At 45.3% G+C, this 18,721-nt stretch overlaps 1 protein-coding gene across 5 annotated transcripts in view; it reads right to left on the bottom strand.

The window, feature by feature from the left end:
• The window catches only part of TNN (tenascin N), a 113,905-nt gene that overhangs the window by 39,950 nt on the left and 55,234 nt on the right, over positions 1 to 18,721 (bottom strand). For 4 of the 5 annotated variants that reach the window (XM_078000372.1, XM_028850623.2, XM_028850624.2 and 1 more), the window contains 6 exons: positions 18,424 to 18,687; positions 14,916 to 15,101; positions 13,330 to 13,419; positions 4,619 to 4,882; positions 1,205 to 1,471; positions 292 to 555 (listed from right to left, as the gene is read on the bottom strand). In XM_078000372.1, the coding sequence (XP_077856498.1) occupies positions 292 to 555; positions 1,205 to 1,471; positions 4,619 to 4,882; positions 13,330 to 13,419; positions 14,916 to 15,101; positions 18,424 to 18,687 (1,335 nt within the window). The remainder of the gene's footprint in view (positions 1 to 291; positions 556 to 1,204; positions 1,472 to 4,618; positions 4,883 to 13,329; positions 13,420 to 14,915; positions 15,102 to 18,423; positions 18,688 to 18,721) is intronic. The other variant, XM_078000385.1, reaches the window with a different exon arrangement.

The raw sequence follows: 18,721 nt of genomic DNA, 5'->3' as shown, positions 1-18,721 counted from the left end.
CCTTGTCAAGTTGAAGCAGTTAGTGTGTTAATGACAAAGGTACTCAGGCAAAGAAGAAACAAAGAACTATGCGCAGTGGTCAGCCATCTTTAAAGACTAGAGTTTGGAGACCACCACTGAGGCATTCTAAGAGAGGCCAGTAAAAGGAAGTGAGGGGTACGCAATGTATTATGGGAGGATACCAACCTGCTCTTCCATAAAGCCTCCCTTTATGCCAAGGTCAGAGAAGAAAACCCCATGTAGACAGACCCTGAGCATGGCACCGGTACAGCGATAATGCACACTCCTTACCTGTCTGGGCCTTGGTGTCAGTCTTCTTGCTCTCCTGGTCCCCCTTCTGGGCCCACACGTGCACCATGTACTCCATGCCCGGTCTCAGGCCCGTCAGGATGGTGCTGCTGTGCTCCTTCCCCACCGGAACCTCCCTGGTCTCTCCGTCCGCAGAGGTGTAGCGCACCATATACTTGTCAATGGTGGCCTGCACCGGGTCCCAGGAGACAGTGGCCATATTCTCTGTCACCCGGTCAGTCACCAGGTTTTTGGGGCTGTCAATGTCTGGAAGCAAAATATTTGGAAAGGTTTAAGCTCTGAAGCCATGGAAGACATATCCATCCCTCCATCTTCATCATTTTCATCTTCCCGAGCTCTTTTAGAACAAGGCAATGGCATTCTCATCTTGAGTCTCCGCTGGGAGTCTAAGGAGAAAGTAGCCCTTGGTTCTGAAGTTCAAAGGAAGAATCATTATAAATGAGGCATTCTTTCTCGGCTTTCAGTTCCCTAAAATGTGGGAAGAACGATGTCTTCTCAGAAGCACATGGCACATCACAACCTCCAATTAAACAGCTGCCATGACGTTTAGGGTTCCTAACTTAACATTTTATCAAGGGCTGCTGCACTGATGAGCACTCTAAAAGTATTATCACAAGCATTGCAATGACCAGATCCTGTACACATCTTCTGCTAAAAGCATTGTTACTATAAGACTTTACTTTTCCCTTCCAGTGGGCCAAGTGGTCTCATGAACAGCTCATCACTGTCAGGGAAGAGCAGCCCACTGCCATCACCACGAGAGCTCAGTCTGTCTTTCATCTTTAAGACTTCTAATTGCAAAGTCTCTCTGCTCAGGCCACATCCTTTGATACCATACCCATTCAAATCCACAAGCTCAAAACACAATTCCAATTGACCATCTCTCTTTTGTTACCTGTTGGGGCGTTGGTGTTGGCCTTCTTGCTCTCTCGGTCCCCCTTCTGGGCCCAGACGTGCACTGTGTACTCCACACCTGGCCTCAGGCCTGTCAGGACAGTGCTGCTCTGCTCCTTCCCCACCGGAACCTCTCTGGTCTCTTGGTTGTCAGCAGAGGTGTAGTGCACCACGTACTTGTCAATGGTGGCCTGCACCGGGTCCCAGGAGATGGTGGCAGTATTCTCAGTCACCCGGTCAGTCACCAGGTTTGCTGGGCTGTCAATTTCTTTAAGAGAGAGATGAAAGAAGAATGTAGCCTTTACCACCCTCTAATTCCATAAAGATAGCACATACACAGTCAAAATCATAACCTCAACAAATGTCAGAGTCTCTAATATGTCAATGATTGAGTTAATGTAAAGGTCTAATTAAGCAAATGGTCTGAAATTCCAGTAATAGGCTAATAACATTTAATAAGAAGTGGAGTTTTCAAACAAAGCCAGCATCTTTATCAACTCTATAAACTTTTCCCGTAAGTTGCTTTGGAATAAAAAGAATTGGTCTTCACATTCAAATTTCTCCTTTACCCTGGATTTATATAATATATTCTTCTAGTTCCTGACTCCTTGTACTAGAAAGCAATTATACTGAATAAACCTCTGCATCTGCTCTAATATGTTCTTTGAGAAGAAAAATATCCTAGAAGTAGTAGCCATCAGTTCTTTCTGTATAAAACATTATATCTGTGGCCAGGGAACCAGGAGACTTTTCAATTGATAGTATCCGAGGTCTGGGCTAATAAAAAGAATAAAACTTGTAGAATCTGTCTGGGTTTCTCTGTGATTAAACTGGGTTAGAACCTGGGCTCCATCTCTTCCTGGTGGCTAACTTTGGACAAGCCATGTAATTTAAGTGTCTGTCTCCTCAACTCTATGAAGAAAGAAATACCAGTACCTACCTCATAGGTTATGGTGAATAGTAAATGAGATATTACATAGCAAATGCTTAAATATAAGTTGCTATTATTAATGGCATGTGAGGCATGAAATACCACTTTCTCCTCAAAACGTACATCTTTTGGGAGTCAAAAATCCAAGCAATTATGTGTGTGGTTAGCATGCCTTTATTATCCTCTTTCAGAAACTACCTCCTCAAAAAAGGCTGTAGTTTTTGTGACGGTACCTGCATTTCATATCTGCACAGGACCACTTGCCGAGGGGGACAGGCCAGCATGGTGGAATGCACAGCCACGTGCAGTGACTCACCCTAGGGAGCAGAGTTCAGCAAGCACCACAGACATCTGACCTGAGGACAAATGATTTAGCACCCAGGATTCCGAGCTGGCTTCATCCTTCACTAGTGCACCAAACACACAGACCGGCCTGCCATAAAAACCCCTTGAGATGGACCTAACCTGTCATATTCTCACACCTTAGCCTCTGCATATGCTGCCTCCCGTGCTAACTCCCACCCATCCTTCCAGGCTTTGTTCAGGTGTCACCTCCTCCCACAGCCTGCATGACCCCTATCCTGTCCCAGTCTGTGGTAGGTCCCCTTTCTTCAGTTCCCCATAGCTCCAGGGACCTTTGTTTCCTCTAGAACATAACTCACTGTCCTTTATCTTTTTCACTTGTCTTCTCTACCCAGAGGATTGTGAATGTCACACGGGCATGAACCACATCCTTCATGTTTGTGCCCCCAGAGCTCAGCTCTGGTCTGACCCCTTCCCAGTGGCAATGCCACCCCCTAGAGGTTCCCTGCTGCTCACACAATCCCTGCCAAAGAAAAGGGAAGGTTCTTCTCTATTCCAACCTCCTCTGTTTCAAAATTGGGCTGGGCGCGGTGGCTCACTCCTGTATTTCCTAGCACTTTGGGAGGCCAAGGCGGGTGGATTGCCTGAGCTCAGGAGTTCGAGACAAGCCCTGGGAACACAATGAAAACCTGTCTCTATTAAAAATACAAAACTTAGCCGGGCGTGGCAGTGGGCGCCTATAATCCCAGCTACTTGGGAGGCTGAGGCAGGAGAATTGCTTGAACCCAGGAGGTGGAGGTTACAGTGAGCCGAGATCACGCCATTGTACTACAGCCTGGGTGAGAGAGCAAGACTCCATCTCAAACAAACAAACAAAAAATGCCGACCCAAATGCTCTTTTCATGACACTCAGAATCCTAGTAAAAAAGAGAGTCAGGTGTAATGTAAACCAGGAGCGGCAATCTACAACCCACAGGCCAAATCTGATCCACTGCCAATCTTTATCAATAAAGTCTTATTGGAACACAGTCACACCAGTCCATTTACACATCATTGTCTGTGGCTGTTTTCACGCTCCAATGGCAAAGTTAAGTAATTGCAATAGAGACTGTTGGACCCCCAAAGCCGAAAATATTTACTATCCGGCCCTTTACAGAAATTTGCTGACTTTGACTTTAAACAGATTTAGATATCACCATCCTTACTGTCAATATCTTCTCTGCTCCCCTGAAGAAGAGGTCAACTATTGAGGCCCACATGGATCTAGGAGGCTGTGCACCACGAAATCTTTCAAGGGCCAAATACTGACTAACATTCTAAAAAATCATTGCTCTCACTTATGCCATAAGAAACAGGAACGGAAGTAAAGTAACTTGCCCAAAGCCACTCAGCTAGTCAATGGCAGAACTGGGGTTAAAACCTGGACAGTCAAGCTTCTGAAACTATATTCCTAACCACCTCTCTGCTTCTCTGAGAGTCTCTATACTCAGTGACTGTCCAGAACAGAATGCAAACAATAAGCGAAGCCTTTCCCTCTGATTTCCTGCCAGGTGTTTTGGAACCTCATGTGGGCTCCAGGATCAGGCTGCTCTAAATTCAGAGAAGCACCAGGAGAGGATTTAAGCAGAAAGAATGGCTGGGCTATGTCCCAGCATAGTCCCAGGACCCCTACAGGCACAAACTGAGCAACATGACTGGGTGAAGTAAGAGAACCCTCGCAGCTTCTGAAAGCTTAAAGGAAGAATTGGTCCATTTAGTAAATGTTGACTTAGGATGCAAACTATTTCCACGGTCTAAAAGAGAGCTCCAGATTATATGCAAAGTGCCTGTACAGCCACTGCAAACTGAGATAAGCATTCAAATTCACTGTCAGCCCAGTGTTTTGAGTTTTCACACTAAAAAATGAAAATCAGAAAGTGTTACCCTATTCTGAGGGGGTTGCATACAGAATTCCAACTCAAATAAGTATGACCTTCTGCATCGAGTGAAAAGGCTGATCTCTTTTGTTTGATGTCAAAAAAGAAAAAAATACATAATTATGAAAATCAAAATTGGTTTTGCAACCCTCCTCCCCACTCCTGCAAACAAAAGAGCTGATGCCAGGTGAGCAATGACCTCCTGATTCAAAAATCAACCTTCTCCCTGCCACGAGAAAACTTTATGCTCCCGTCCTTCTGTTACCTGTGAGGGCATTGGTGTCAGCTTTCTTGCTCCCCTGGTTGCCCCTTTCAGCCCATACGTAGACCTTGTATGCCTCTCCTGGCTTCAGGCCCGTCAGGACAGTGCTGCTCTCATCCTTGTGCACTGCCATTTCCTTGGTGTCCCCATCAGCAGAGGTGTAGCGCACCACATACTTGTCTATGACAGCCTGCACTGGTTTCCAGGAGACAGTTGCTGTGTCTTCAGTCACTCGATCAGTAACAACATTGGTTGGACTGTCAATTTCTTCATAAAAATACATGAGAAAGAAAAATCAGAGAAACCAGTTGGTTGGTCAAGATCATAGATTGTTAAAGATCTAGTTCACCTGGGTGACCTAGTTCAATGGTCTATGCAAGACAAGGGGGTCTCTCCATCATCAGTGACAGGTGGACAACTGGCTTCTGCTTGAACCCTAAACTGAGAAGGGACTCTCCAACAGACAACACAATCCATTCCATTTTCCATTTTCGAAAACTCCTTCAAATGTAACTCCTTCCAATTGTCTACCCTAGGTAGACAGAGAGAATACATCTAATTCCCCTTCCAGGAGACCAAGTATTCAAGAAGAGTCATCATTCCCCTCCCTAGTTCTCCTCAAATCAAAACAACATCGCCTCCCCTATTCATTCCTTCCAATTACGGTTTCCAGACCTGGCACTTATATCTACACATGCTCCTCTCTCTCTTTTCGAATACAAATCTCTAAAACTCAGTTCATTCATTCAACAGCACTTCACTGAATATCCATTATGTGCCAGGGAATGTAACGACATTTAGGAGTTATCACTGAGCAAAACAGTCAGAAATCCCTGCCAATGTGGAGTTTATATTCAAAAAGAACTAACCCAGAACAATATGCCAGCTATGTCCTAGACTCTGCGCTTCCCAAGAACATATCCTTAGCCCATGACCTTAGAAAGTCCCTCATTTTTTCTTTTACACAAGTCCCTGCTAACCCAAGGTCCTGCTTCATGTATTCAGGAAACAGCAGGGATGCCAGTGCATCTAGACAGAGTTAAGTCAAGTGGCTGGAAGGGAGGCCAGGAAAGTGAGAGGGACAGTGGACTATGGATGGCCTTGAAGGCCATTGTAATGACACTGTCTTTTACACTAAGTAACGTGAGAAGTCTCTGGGGGCTTTGAAAAGAAGAATGACTTTATCTGACTTGAGCTATCAAAGGATCCCTCCGGCTTCTGGGGAGAATACTGACTCAAGTGAACCAAGAGTGAAGGTCACCTAGGAGGCTGCTTCAGTGGTGTATATGCAAGATGGCAGGGGTGCAGGCAACTGCGGCAGTAATGAAGGTCATGGAGAAGGCTGGCTTTGGAGCTTTCAAAGGTAAAACTGTCATAATCTGCTGATAGATTCGATGTGGGATACAACGAATGATTTGTTGGCTTGTGGCCTGAGTAATTTGCAAAATGGGGTGGCCATTTATAGAGACATCTATATCTCTATATATATAGATATCTGAGGGATAGCTGAGGGAGGGAAGCGTTTGCAGTAGGGAGTTGGGAGAGGAAGAGGACCAAGAGTTTGCTTTTGGATACATTAAGTGGTAGAGCCAAGATTTGAACTCATTCTTATCTAACAAAGACTGTACATTTCCACTTTTTACCTCTATGTCCTAAGCAGCACTATCAATAGCATTTTCCTTTGAAACTAATAATAATAATAAATCATAAATAAAGTAAAGTGTGATCTGAAAGGTTACTGTGACCTGAAATCCAGCAGCAGTAATACACAGGAACTAAAGAGAGAAACTGGTCTCGAACTATTGCCTTGTGAGACAATAGTCTCACTGTGACTGTGAGCTCGGAGCCAATAGTCTCACAATAGTCTGCCACTTGTGGGCCTCCAGGAATGACAGGGGGGACAATTAGGATGCAGGCATCCACCATCTGACCCCATGGCCAGGGCCTCTGGAGGCTCTAGCAGGCTCTAAGAGGACAGTCAAGGAAAAAAGTGCAATGATAGAGAGAAATCTCTCTGCATCCTGTTACAACTTTCGGTGCAAGATATGATCCTGCATGTCAAAGGGAAGAGATGACAAGAGCCATCCAAAACCAACATCTCAATCTGGGGAAATTAGTGACAAAGTGGAAATGGAAAACTAAGGGTGCAGGAAGAACATCCTAGCAGTCCTGCTCTTAAAGTTCATGGCCCTCTCCTTCTCAAAAGTGTCCACATCTGTACAACCCCATATCCCAGCAGTGCCTCCCACCCCATCTCCCTGCCCCAGATCTGTGCTTGCTACCATTGTTTCTGGGACCCACAGCAGAGGTCTGTGGCTTTGTGGGGTTGGTGCTGCCTGTGTGTGTTGAAAGATATATCACAGCCAGGCACAACAGCTCATACCTGCAATTCCAGCACTTTGGGAGGTTGAGCTGGGTGGATCACTTGAGGCCAGGAGTTGGAGACAAGCCTGGCCAACATGGCAAAACCCTGTCTCTACTAAAAATACAAAAAACTAGCCAGGCAGGGTGGTGCACGCCTATAATCCTAGCTACTCAGGAGGCTGAGGCACCAGAATGGCTTGAACAGAAGGCAGAGGTTACAGTGAGCCGAGATCACACACCACACTCTAGCCTAGGAGACATAGCAAGACTCAGTCTAAAAATAATAATAATAAATAAAAATAATAAATAAATAAAAGTCAACAAATAAAGGAAAGATCCATCACGTCCACATGGGTGGAAAGAGGAAGCAGCAACCAGCCCTGTAGCTCCTTTCTCCCCCACCAGTCCCAGAGCTCTCAAGGCATGGAGAAGAACCAGGAAACAGCATCTTGGGCATGAAGAGTAGGAAGGTAAAACTGAATCATATTATGCTTAGGGTTATAGGAGACCTGGAGGTTTAAGGAGGTTTAAGAGAGGAGATGTGACTTCTCCAAGCTCACAGTGCCAGTACAGCTCTCAGCCCCCTGCCTTCCCTTTTCTCTCAGGTCCCTAACCACAGCAACTCAATTGAGAGGGGGTCTTCACAGAGCTTGCTCTCCTTAACCATTCCAGTGATTGGGATCAGGTGCTGAGACACAGGAATGGGAGGAAGGCCTCAGAGATGGGACCCCCATGATAGGACAGATTGCTGGAAGAGGCCAGCTTTGCAGGACTGAAACCTCTCTCTACCAAAAAGGGATCTGGAGATTATGAAATAGTTTTTCCATGCAAGAAAGCCTTTCAGCAGCTGCAGCAGCTGGCTAAATCACAGATGAGCCATAGCTGTAGCCTCTACTACAAGACAGGCTCTCCCCACCACAGCCCAACATCCTCCCCAGGCTGTGACTTCCCAACTGCTGGACACCAGCAGCCCTGGTGGGATCTTTCTCAGGGCCATTCAAGGTCAGAGAGATGTAAGGTAAGGTTTATAAAACTGGATAGGTGGAACTCGCCTATGAATACATATGTTAGTTAGAATAAAGGTGCACTTCACTTCAAAGAGATCTAATTTGCAAAACCTAAACACAGTATATGGAGGAAGTTAATTAGAAGCTCTGTTCACATCAGGAAAGCTTATTCCACTTTATAACATGATTCGCCGCAGGGTTAGGTAGGGAATGGCTGTCTTCAGTCTAGGCTATAACATCCAATAGCCCATGTCCACACTTGAGCACGTAGTCACAGGCATTAGGAACAGGTTTCTCCACTCACAATGGCCACCTGTGAATCTCCCAGTTGGTGCAGTAGAAGATGGCACCGACAGGATATAAAATCTATGAGAAACGAGCCTGGGGGAGGAAGACGCAGGGGCAGGACCTGTGTCTTTGATTTGAAGGTGGGTTCATGGAAGAGGTGCCTTGAGACCACAATACCTACAAGTTCTGCACTCTTGTTTACACATACCTCCTCTAATGTCTTTCCACTGTGGCAACAAAATTATCCAGAAGGTGCCGTTTGTAGAAAATGCACTCAGAGAGGGCAACCCTTCTTCCTGTTGTCCTCCAGCTTTTCTTCTAAAAAGGTTATTGAGTTTGATTTCAAGTGAACCTGAGTTGTGCCAGCTAGCTATTCACTAGCTCACCCTGAGTCTCCTAAACTTTGTAGGCCTCAATGTTCTCATATGTAAAATGGAAATAATAATGCTTGCAATCCTATTGATATTATAAGGACCAGAGATCATATTTACAAAGTCTCACAGTGTACAGAAGCCCACTAGAATACAGTGGTCACGCAAATGATAGAGATTGTTGCTGTTGTCCAGATGCTGAATGTGTGTGTTGGTGGCTGTGTGTGAGACAGGAGTTCTGAATGGTGACAGGAGCTCAGCTTAGGACACGAAGGAGTTTCCAAAGTTTTAGGGGCTAAGCCATTTCAAACGGAACACTGTGTTTGGAAATCCGTAAGAAGTGAAAAAGATATTAAGAAAAGCAAAACTGCTATTTCACAGCATAGTCTAAGGAGGAAAGTTCTGAGAAAATGGATGACAAGTGAATATTCTAGGCTATAAGCTCTGCTGTGCACGGGAGCCTGTGAAATTATAACAAAGCAAGCATGCTTTGTTTTATACACACCAGGGAAAAGCATGAAGCTATTAACAGAATACCATCATCATAAGAAAAGAGAAAGGACTTTAAACTCACTTAGTCCAATTCTTCATTTTACAGATAGAGGACAAAAGAATGACATCACCTCTCAGTTAGTAGCCTCCCTTTCTTCTCATTCGATGGGAAGCATAGCTGTCAGGGTATGATGCAGAAGTCCAGGGACCTTCCCCCTCACAACCCCCCACAGACACCGGCCTGGCCTATGCTTGCTGCTCCTGAAGCTGACGTGCTTCTGAGGCCGGCCTTTCTGGAAGGTGTTCCAGCGCACTTTGAGTGTGCTGGGTTAACAGGGTGAGAAATTTCAGTCAACCATTTCCCTGTCATGGTATTAGTTACACTGGGTGCCTCATTAAATGAAAAATCCCTGAATTGTGTCGTTTCCTCCCTGCACATGCTTAGGCTGTTCTTAAGTTCCAGCATCCTTTTCCACCTGGTGGGATGCAAAACGTTTGGAGAAAACAGCGATTCTTCTTTTCCCTTAAATTACTTAACAGTCTAGCCAGGTTTAAGAGTGTTTCCTGACCCTGTAAATTACAGTGTCTTTTTCTTTTTTATGCTGGTAAAACACATGACACAAATTTATTTGCAATCCAATAAAATATTCTATCCTGGTTTTAGGATATAATTGACAATAAAAACACTTTTGAGTAGTAACATTCCAGTATACGTGAAAGGCTAAGTAGCAATTCAAGGCCATATGTGATTAAATGCTCTCAGACCTCAGAGGCAAATCTGGCTGACATTTAATGAGGTCATAGAAGGCTGCAGTGGAACCTCACGTTATTGCTGTGATCCCCTGAAGGACAAGGACCATGGCTTATCAGCTCTGGAAATTTCTAAAGGGATCAGGTCTCTTCGGCCCAGATACATCCTGCAATAAATGTTTGTTGAATTAAATTAATTTGTGGCTAGAAATAATAGCAAGGGTTTTCTAGGCTGAGTAACAACAGAAACCCACTTGCAGAGATAAGTCTTCTGTTAGGAAACCCCAAGAACAGTCTGGCTACAGGAAGGCTTTCCCTGGGGAAGCAATGAGAATAACAATGGCCCAGGCTGCACAGACCACGGAGGCCAAGATAAAAGCATTATGCTTCCTCCTCAGTCTGTGATGAATCATAGAACATTTTTCAGTTAGGAAGCAAACAGTATGAAAATTAACCAGAAATAATGGGCAAGAAGGATGAGAGGTGTGATATTATGATTTATAACAAGAAACACATTTGGTCTTGGTTCCCTGATTCCTGGCACACAGCTCCTAAAAGCCTTGGAATCTCCAAAGTGAGGTGTCTTTTGTATGTTAATGAGATGACTGCTGTAAGGGGTTGGAGGGTGCTCCTGGATAGCCTCAGAAAGGAGGTGGTTGCCAGGGAACCAACCTTGTGATTAGGGGATTGGAACTTCCAGCCCCACCTGCCCACCCTGCTAACAAGGGGGAGGAGAGAGGCACTCACAGTTGCTAAAGGTTGAGTTAATCACCAGTGGTCAATGATGTAATCAATCATTCCTATATAATGAGGTCTCCATGAAAACCCAAAAGGACTGGGTTCAGAGAGCATCCTGGTTGCTGAACATGTGGAGGTTTGGGGAGGGTGGCACACCCACAGAGGCCATGGAAGCACATACCTTGACCTATGCATCTCTTCCATCTGGTTCTTCACCTGGATCTTTGTAATATTCTTTATTATAATAAATAAGTAAATGTAAGTAAAGTGTTTCCCTGTGTTCTATGAGCCGCTCTAGCAAATTAATGGAACCTAAGGAGGGGAGTCATAAAAACCCCCAATTTATAGCCAAATGGTCAGAAGTACAGGTCATAACCTGGGGACTGTGACAGGCATCTGAAGTGAGGAAAGTCTTGTGGTCTGGGCCCTTAACTTGTGGGATCTGATGCTATTTCCAGGGAGGAATGTCACATATGAATTGAATTATAGAACACCCAGTTGGTGTCTGATGGAAAACTCCCTGGTATATGGGGAAAAATCACTTCCAGAGGGGAAATGTTCTGAGTTGTGTTGACTGTGTAAGAGAAGAAAAAGTGTTTATCTCTTACAGGAGGGTAAAAGTGGGAAGCACTTTAGCTTTGTAACGTGAAAGGAAAATAAAAAACTCGGGACCCCAATTCACTCTGCCAAGAGGAAAAAATAAAGCTGAAAGCTGAGTTACGCAAGAAGCTGCCTTTCCTTTTGTTCCTATGCAGGCTACAGAGAGAAGGTTAAATATCTCCACACGTAGCTACTCCGTGTTCACCTTATCCTATGAAAAGTGCAAATTTACTCAACACATAATTGACTATCCCCCTACCTGCTCCTTTTCTCTTCCAACATGGGAATTAACATACCCTCCCTATTTCCTCTCCAGCCCACTTTTCCCATTTAAATATTGAAGCCCTCAAAATCATCTCTGGAGAAAGGTACAGACCACAGATTGTTTCTGTGATTCCATGTTTCTTTCTCCCAGGCATGTCCTTAACCTTGGAAAAATAAACTTCTAAGTTGATTAAGGCCTATCTCAGATACTTTTTGGTTTACAGTAGCTAAGCCCAAAGGCTTACACTTGGGTATCCTGGGTTCAAATCCCAGCTCTGTCCTTTCCTGCCTGGGCAATCTTGAGCTTACTTTCTCCAGTTTTCTTATATATGGCAGAGAAATAATAATAGTATCTACTTCATTGGATTGCTGTGAGAACTAAATGAGATATTCATAAAAACTATGTAGTGATTATAATGCCTGGCACTCAGTAAGCTCTCAATTAATTCACAGCTACAGGGAATGCCACTGGAGGCACAGAAGTACTTACCATTTTCCAGCTCATTAAAACGGTTCACTAGTCCACTATTCAAGCAGACTGTACAGTCCACATTGTCTAGTTTGTAAATTAAGTTATATGTTCTCCATTATAATTGCCCAACTCTTTCGTACTGCATATAAGCAATCTGTTAGGCAGCTGAAATAGTGAATTCAATTCTCACAGCATCTCACCCCTTATTCTCTCCACCATAACCAGCTATTTCCAGGACTGAATTGGAAAGAACTAAAAAACTTTTCAAGAAAGACTCAAAACTCAAAGACTCCTTCTTTACCAGCTCCAAGGATTGGTTTGCCCAAGTGGCACCATGTTCTAGATCACGGGTTTCCAGCATGGGGAAGGCAGGAGCACAGAGTTAATGAGGAAGTTCACAATTCAATATGGACTCAATTATTGTTTAAAAACTAAAAGTTACCTAGGATGTCTCACGTGTATGCCTACCATGTTTTCAAATTCTGTTCTGATTAATAAATTACAAACTTATTGTCAAATATAACCGATTTGTAACCTTTTATCACTATATATTTTCTGAATACACAGATGACAACATACCACTATTCCCATGTGAGGGTTTTTAATATCTTTTGACATTTTAGAGGAGTCTACTAAGTGTGGTCATCAAGAAAAAACACAGATGTGGAAAGAAGAAAATTATAGATCACTTGTTTTTAGGGAAAAAGGAGCTATGTGCCTATATCCTAGATAATAAATGCCTTAAAAACAATGCAGTGATAGAAGCTATTAAAATAAGCAGAAGGGTATCAGATACGATCAGATACGGTCTTATCCTTTGACTCCAAGACCCTGGGAGAGATTTTCAATGGCAAGAAAAATTTGAAATATGAAAAGTTTGCTTCCCTTTCCCTGCCTAAAAATAGACATCAGTAATAAAGGGATAGACTCTCTCTACATGCAAATCCCAGAATTTTTTTTTTTTTTTTTTTTTTTTTTTTTTTTTTTTTGAGATGGAGTTTCACTCTTGTTGCCCAGGCTGGGGTGCAATGGCACGATCTCGGCTCACCATAACCTCCGCCTCCCAGGCTCAAGCAATTCTCCTGCCTCAGTCTCCAAGTAGCTGGGATTACAGGCATGCGCCACCATGCCCAACTAATTTTGTATTTTTAGCAGAGACAGGGTTTCTCCATGTTGGTCAGGCTGGTCTTGAACTCCCGATATCAGGTGATCCGCCCACCTTGGCCTCCCAAAGTACTGGGATTATAGACGTGAGCCACCCCGCCTGTCTGCAAATCCCAGAATTCTTATCCAGAGAGGAGTCAGCCAAGAAAAATGTGAGAATGCAAACATGATTAAACGTCCATAGTGCCTCCAAGTAGCTCTCACCTGTCCTGCCATTCAGGAGGATCGGCTTGCCCTCCAGCGTTCCTCGCATGGGCACCACCGTGATCTTATATTCGGTCCCTGGGTGCAGACCTGGAAATAAGCAGGCAGTGCGAGACATGAGTGCAGGCTCCAGACCCCTCTCCCCAGCACGGCTCCTCCCCAGGATTTCTCCCATGAGGGAAGATGAGGGGTTTTGCTTCCTCCTCCAAAGACGAATCTGTATCTGCAGGCGGCAAATAAAGCCCCGCAGGAGCAGTGGAACTTGAGGAGTCACTGAGGGGGCTTACTGGCTGGGGACAGGAGTAGGGCATCAGAGCAAATGAGAAGACACCAATTGAAATGCATTTCAAATGCTCTCTGGTTCTTCACTGGGCCACCTAGCACTTATTTCCCAATTTTATTTATAGGTCCAAATGTGTTTCTGCTCCCAGCAACCCTTTTCCTTCCAAAGTATCTCTCCTTCTCAATGTAATATTTAGCCTAATTGTTTCCTATTTATTTATTAGAGACAGGGCCTCACTGTGTCATTCAGGCTAGAGTGCAGCAGTGCAAACACGGCTCATGGTAACCTCAACCTCCTAGGCTCAAGGGATCCTCCCACCTTAGCCTCTTACGTAGCTGGGATCACAGGCGTGAGCCACTATGCCCAGCCCTTTTTTTAAAAAAAAAAAAATTATTTCTCTGTAGAAGCAACTAGAATTATTATTTTTCCTTGGGCACAAATATTCAGACTCTAATGGTAAAATGCAGACAAACAGCAGCTTGTGTGAGGCACACACCCTCATTCTTCACTCCACAAACACTAAGAACCCCAAAATGTCCTGTCAACACAGAACTCAAGGAGTGGATGGCAGAACAAGGCTCCAGGAGGGAATTCACCATGAAGCTAATAAGCCCCACACTTTCATGGGTCCATCCTAAGGCCTTGTGCCTTAGTAATACACAAAAGTAATTTGTGTATTACTTTTCTTAAAAAAGAGCCCTGGAATTGTACAAACTTCAGGCACTGCCAAACTTGATCCATCCCTGCAGCCTTGTCTCCTTAGCAGCCATTTGAGCTCCAGCTCTTGGCAGCATTAGCTCAGAAATCTGAAACAGGGAGCCATCCCTGCTCACTGCTCCCTGCCCTCCTCCACGCCTCCCAACACAACCCCTTCCGTGCATCATGCTCAACAAACCAATCTCCATCTGTCTCTCTCTCTCTCTCTCTCTGTCTCTCTCCCCTCTCTTGCCCCCAATACCCAAATACACAAGTTCCTCTAAAAGGAATATCTATACACCATCAAATCCATCCTGAGACACAAACAGGGTCTTCAAGAGAGTTTGCTGACTTGGAGAACATCTCACAAATATAATCTGTTAACAAGGTGCTCTGGGATCGAGTTCTGGAATGCTGGGACAGAGTCTACAGGCCTCCTGGGTGGGCTTACGTCTGGCAGATTCAAGGATCGGATTCAAGTGTGATTCCTAAGGCCCCTGGACTCTCTGCGCACACTTGAGCAGTGCAGATGCCAGTGCTGTCTGCACACACTATCCCCACCTCTGCATCTACAGCAAACACCCCACATTCCAGTGATGGCTCTTACCAGTGATGTCATATCGGCTCTTGGGGTCACTGCTCTTCGGCACAGTGACCTCAGTTACCTCCTGCCCTGTCATGGGGCCATATCGCAGCTTGTAGTAGTCCACCTTGGTCGAGGGGTTTTCCCACTCCACGTCGAGTGAGTGCTCAGTCTCCTCTGTCACCCAGGCAGTGCCAAGTGCAGCAAGGTCTAGGGCAGGGGTGAGGGAGGCAAGAGAAAGTGGTGAAGAGCAAAGGTTCTGAGATTCTGTGACAGGCTGTTGGTTATCAAGTCAGCTCCCTTTCTTGACATCTCAAGAGCTGGCTTCAGTCCCAGGACACAGTTCTTAACAGGTGTCTTTGAGCTACCCAGCTGCTGTTTTTCACATATTCCACAGGCAGACTGTCTTTTGGGAAAGCCTCCACTTCCCCATCCCACCAGAGGCCATGTGGTCTTCCCTGTCCACACTGACTTTGGTCAAGCCCAGACTGTACCTCTCAGGCTGGCCACTCAAATCACTCAGTCCAGAGCTCAGAGAGCTACAGCCCTGAACTAAAGGCCCACTCTTCAGCTGCAGAGCCCCTGCCCTCTAAGACGACCTCAGGATAAGAAGCTCAGGCACTTCCATGGAAAGTGGAGAGAATCCATTTCAAACTTTCTTGAGAACAACATTAATGATCCAACAAGCTCCTTCCTTCATCTCCCAAATTGCAGCCCTTGCCTCTCAGATTCTCCTCTAAGGATGAACCCTAGGCAAAACTATAAAGTAGGTGAATTTTAACTCGGTCCATCTGAGTGTCCTTCCTGCTCTTTCTACCAAATTTTAGCACTTCCATCAGGTACCTGGTATTCTCATGCTGCCCAATCTGTCTGTCCTGTGAAGGAAGAGAGTTATTGCATATATTTATTTATAGTGAAGTATTAACAGCTAAATGTTTACTCTTCTACTCAGAAAAAAAAAACATGAAATTACAGTGATTAATACAAACGAATGGCTCATTGCTATGGCTCTAAGGGGAGAGCTTTCCTAGGGGATGGGAGGACTGGGGTCTTTGAGGAGCAGTTTGAATTCCAACAGCCACATCCCAGGCTGAGGGAGCCTGGCCTTCTAAGTTTGGAACAGGAAAGCCAAGGCCCCCCCAGTTCTCAGGCTTCCCCCCTTCATCAGTCACACCCCCACCTTCACCTCCCTGGAGGTGTCTCCACCCAGGCCAACTGACGGATGATGCAGGACAGAGAATTAGTGCATCAGGCCAGGTGTGAACTCAGTGATCTCAAGGTCCCCGGGCTCTGAACATCCCCGATTCACTCAGTTATGGATAAAGAGCCTCACAGAGCCTTTTCTCTGAAGCTTTTCCCCTCACCCACGGGCTTCCATCTGCCAGGTGCTGTTTTTAGACTTCCATTAAAGATGGAATTCCCTGAAGGACAGGTCAAGAGGTGAGTAATAAACGTGACTTGAGGCTTGTAGAAGAGTTCCTACATGGTGTAAAAGAATTGGGAGGGAGTCACAAATGAAAAAGCAGGGACTTAATGAGAATGTTCCCGATTATGGTGGGGATGAATACCTCTTGTCTTAGGCTCCCCTGAGGAGCAAATAAGAATGTGTTTAAGCCGAATCAGATTAGAAGGTAAGAGAAACTTCACACTAGCAGAATTTTACAAATCCCGAGAGCAAGATGTCATGACGGGCTGCTAGGACTTTCAGAATAGGCATCTCTATGCTGCACTGGGAGGCTTTGGACACAGTGCTAGCTGTACCAGAGGTAGCCATAGACAAAATGGGGAAGAAGAGAAAAGCAGAGTCTGCCAGCCACAGCGGGCCTGGCTCTCACAGTGAGGACTTGGTGTCTCCTAATGAACATAAACCATTTCACAGGACATCAATGTCAGGTCACTCTTGACCATGTAGATCAAGACAAAAGCAAGACCCTTCCATGATCAACTATGAACACAGACAAAAACATGACCATTGTCCCAACCACACAAATAGCTAAACACCCACTCTCTTGACTACTATGAGTAATGACCACTTCTGTTACAATCACCAACTTTAGCCTCTCAGAGGGGAGAGGTTCTCCTCACTTCTTGACAGCACCCAATCCCTGCTTCCTTACACCTTCCCCCAAATTACATAACACAGGCCCAAATTCTCTAACCAGTCCTTTCTAACACTGTCTACTGAGACACCCCTATGGTCTCCCATAGTGTGCAGTCATCCATGCTAGAACAATCAAGACACCCAAGTTGTTTAACTACAGGGGTGCTCCTGGGGGTCTTTAGCTTGAGGGCACTGACAAAGGCAATCACATGTGGTGCCCTCATGATGACCAAGTCTCTCACAGTCCTTTCCAACACTGACCCATCCCCACCTTCACCCTACTCCCACCGCCAAAAAGGACAAGCAGCTTGATGTCTCTGCAAAGACAACTGCATGCCAAAGTTCCATCCATCTGTATCTTCCTAGATCTTTCCCTAGAAGTTTAGGGCAGGATGGAGGCAGTAAATTTTTATCAGTACCTAGAGCAGTGCCTGACAAATGGTAAGTGTTCAATAAAAATGTACTGCGTGAAGGAATGATTCAGTCATTCAACCAACTACGTTTTTCCAAATCCTTGAAGATCTAAGCTGCTTTAAGAATGTTCACAAGGAAACAAGAATGTTTAAAGAGTAAGCAGTGATGCTTATCCTTCTAAACATTTTGGTGGCATTTGCTGGTGCACAGGAGGTTTCGTTTCTCCATATCAAGCCTCCACCATCCTCCATCCTGTTCTGTACCCCAGGCTATGTTCTCTGTGAATTGAGTCAGCCATTTTCCCTGATCCTCTGGCTTCCAGGTTCAGCTAGCAGGAATCATCAGCAGATCAGAGGGCAGAAGACAGAATTCTGTGGAGACACAGTGGATTGCCTGCATCCCTCTACCAAAACAATCCCACCAAGCAGCTCTTTTCCACAGTTCTCTCTGGGTCCAAGTACCAACATCCAACGTCTATCCCTTGCCCCTTCAGGCAGGAGTGTATCCTTATTGATGCAGGTCTTCGTGTTTCACTATCCAACCCCCACCCACACTTTTGTGAACAACCTGTTGGTTAAACTTTGAAATTTATTATCCCATTCGTGTCATGTCTTTCCCACCGAGATGAATCTAACTGATACAGGTGGCTTCAGCAGCCTCTCACCCATACCAACTTGAACTTTCTGAATGGCTTTGGGGGTTCAGTGAGGGACTGGGGATGCAGGTCTACCCTTTGACTGCTTATGAGAAGGTGCAGACCCTACTAATCTCAGGGACAGAGAAGACCCCATGAGCCCCCATCTAGCAGGTCTTCATGGGCTTAGAGGACCCAGTAATCAGGGAGCAAGGAAAGAAGAGAGAGAACTGGGACTCTTCAGAACCTAGGATTGTGGCAGCTGTGTTTTTCAAACTCCAAGTCAAGGCAACTGCCTGATGGGTATTTGTGGGAATAATGAAAGAAAACATTTAGAATGGGGCCTCTCCTGGAAACCCTGGGGCATCAGGTGGCTTCCTCACCTGTGGTGGCAAGTAGATGCTGTGGGCTGCTAAAAATGTCTTTCTTGACGTTACGCAGGGTGACTATGTATTTGGTTCCAGGCAGCAAACCGAGAATCTCATAGCTGTGTTGCTCCTTGGGCACTCGGATCTGCTTCCCAGACAGCTCCTTCCCCAGGGGGTAGTAGTTGAGGAAATAGTGATCCACCTGGCTGGAGGGCTCCCAGCTCACCAGCAGAGATTCCTCCGTGCTCTTGAGCAGCTGCAGGCCCTGTGGGGCGACCACTGCAGGCAGAACAGGAACAGGGAAGAGAGGGTG

The sequence above is a fragment of the Macaca mulatta genome, chromosome 1, assembly GCF_049350105.2.
Source record: "Macaca mulatta isolate MMU2019108-1 chromosome 1, T2T-MMU8v2.0, whole genome shotgun sequence".
Classification (NCBI taxonomy): domain Eukaryota; kingdom Metazoa; phylum Chordata; class Mammalia; order Primates; family Cercopithecidae; genus Macaca; species Macaca mulatta.
Note: the sequence above shows the minus strand (reverse complement) of the source record. Positions and strands in the feature narration are given on the sequence as shown.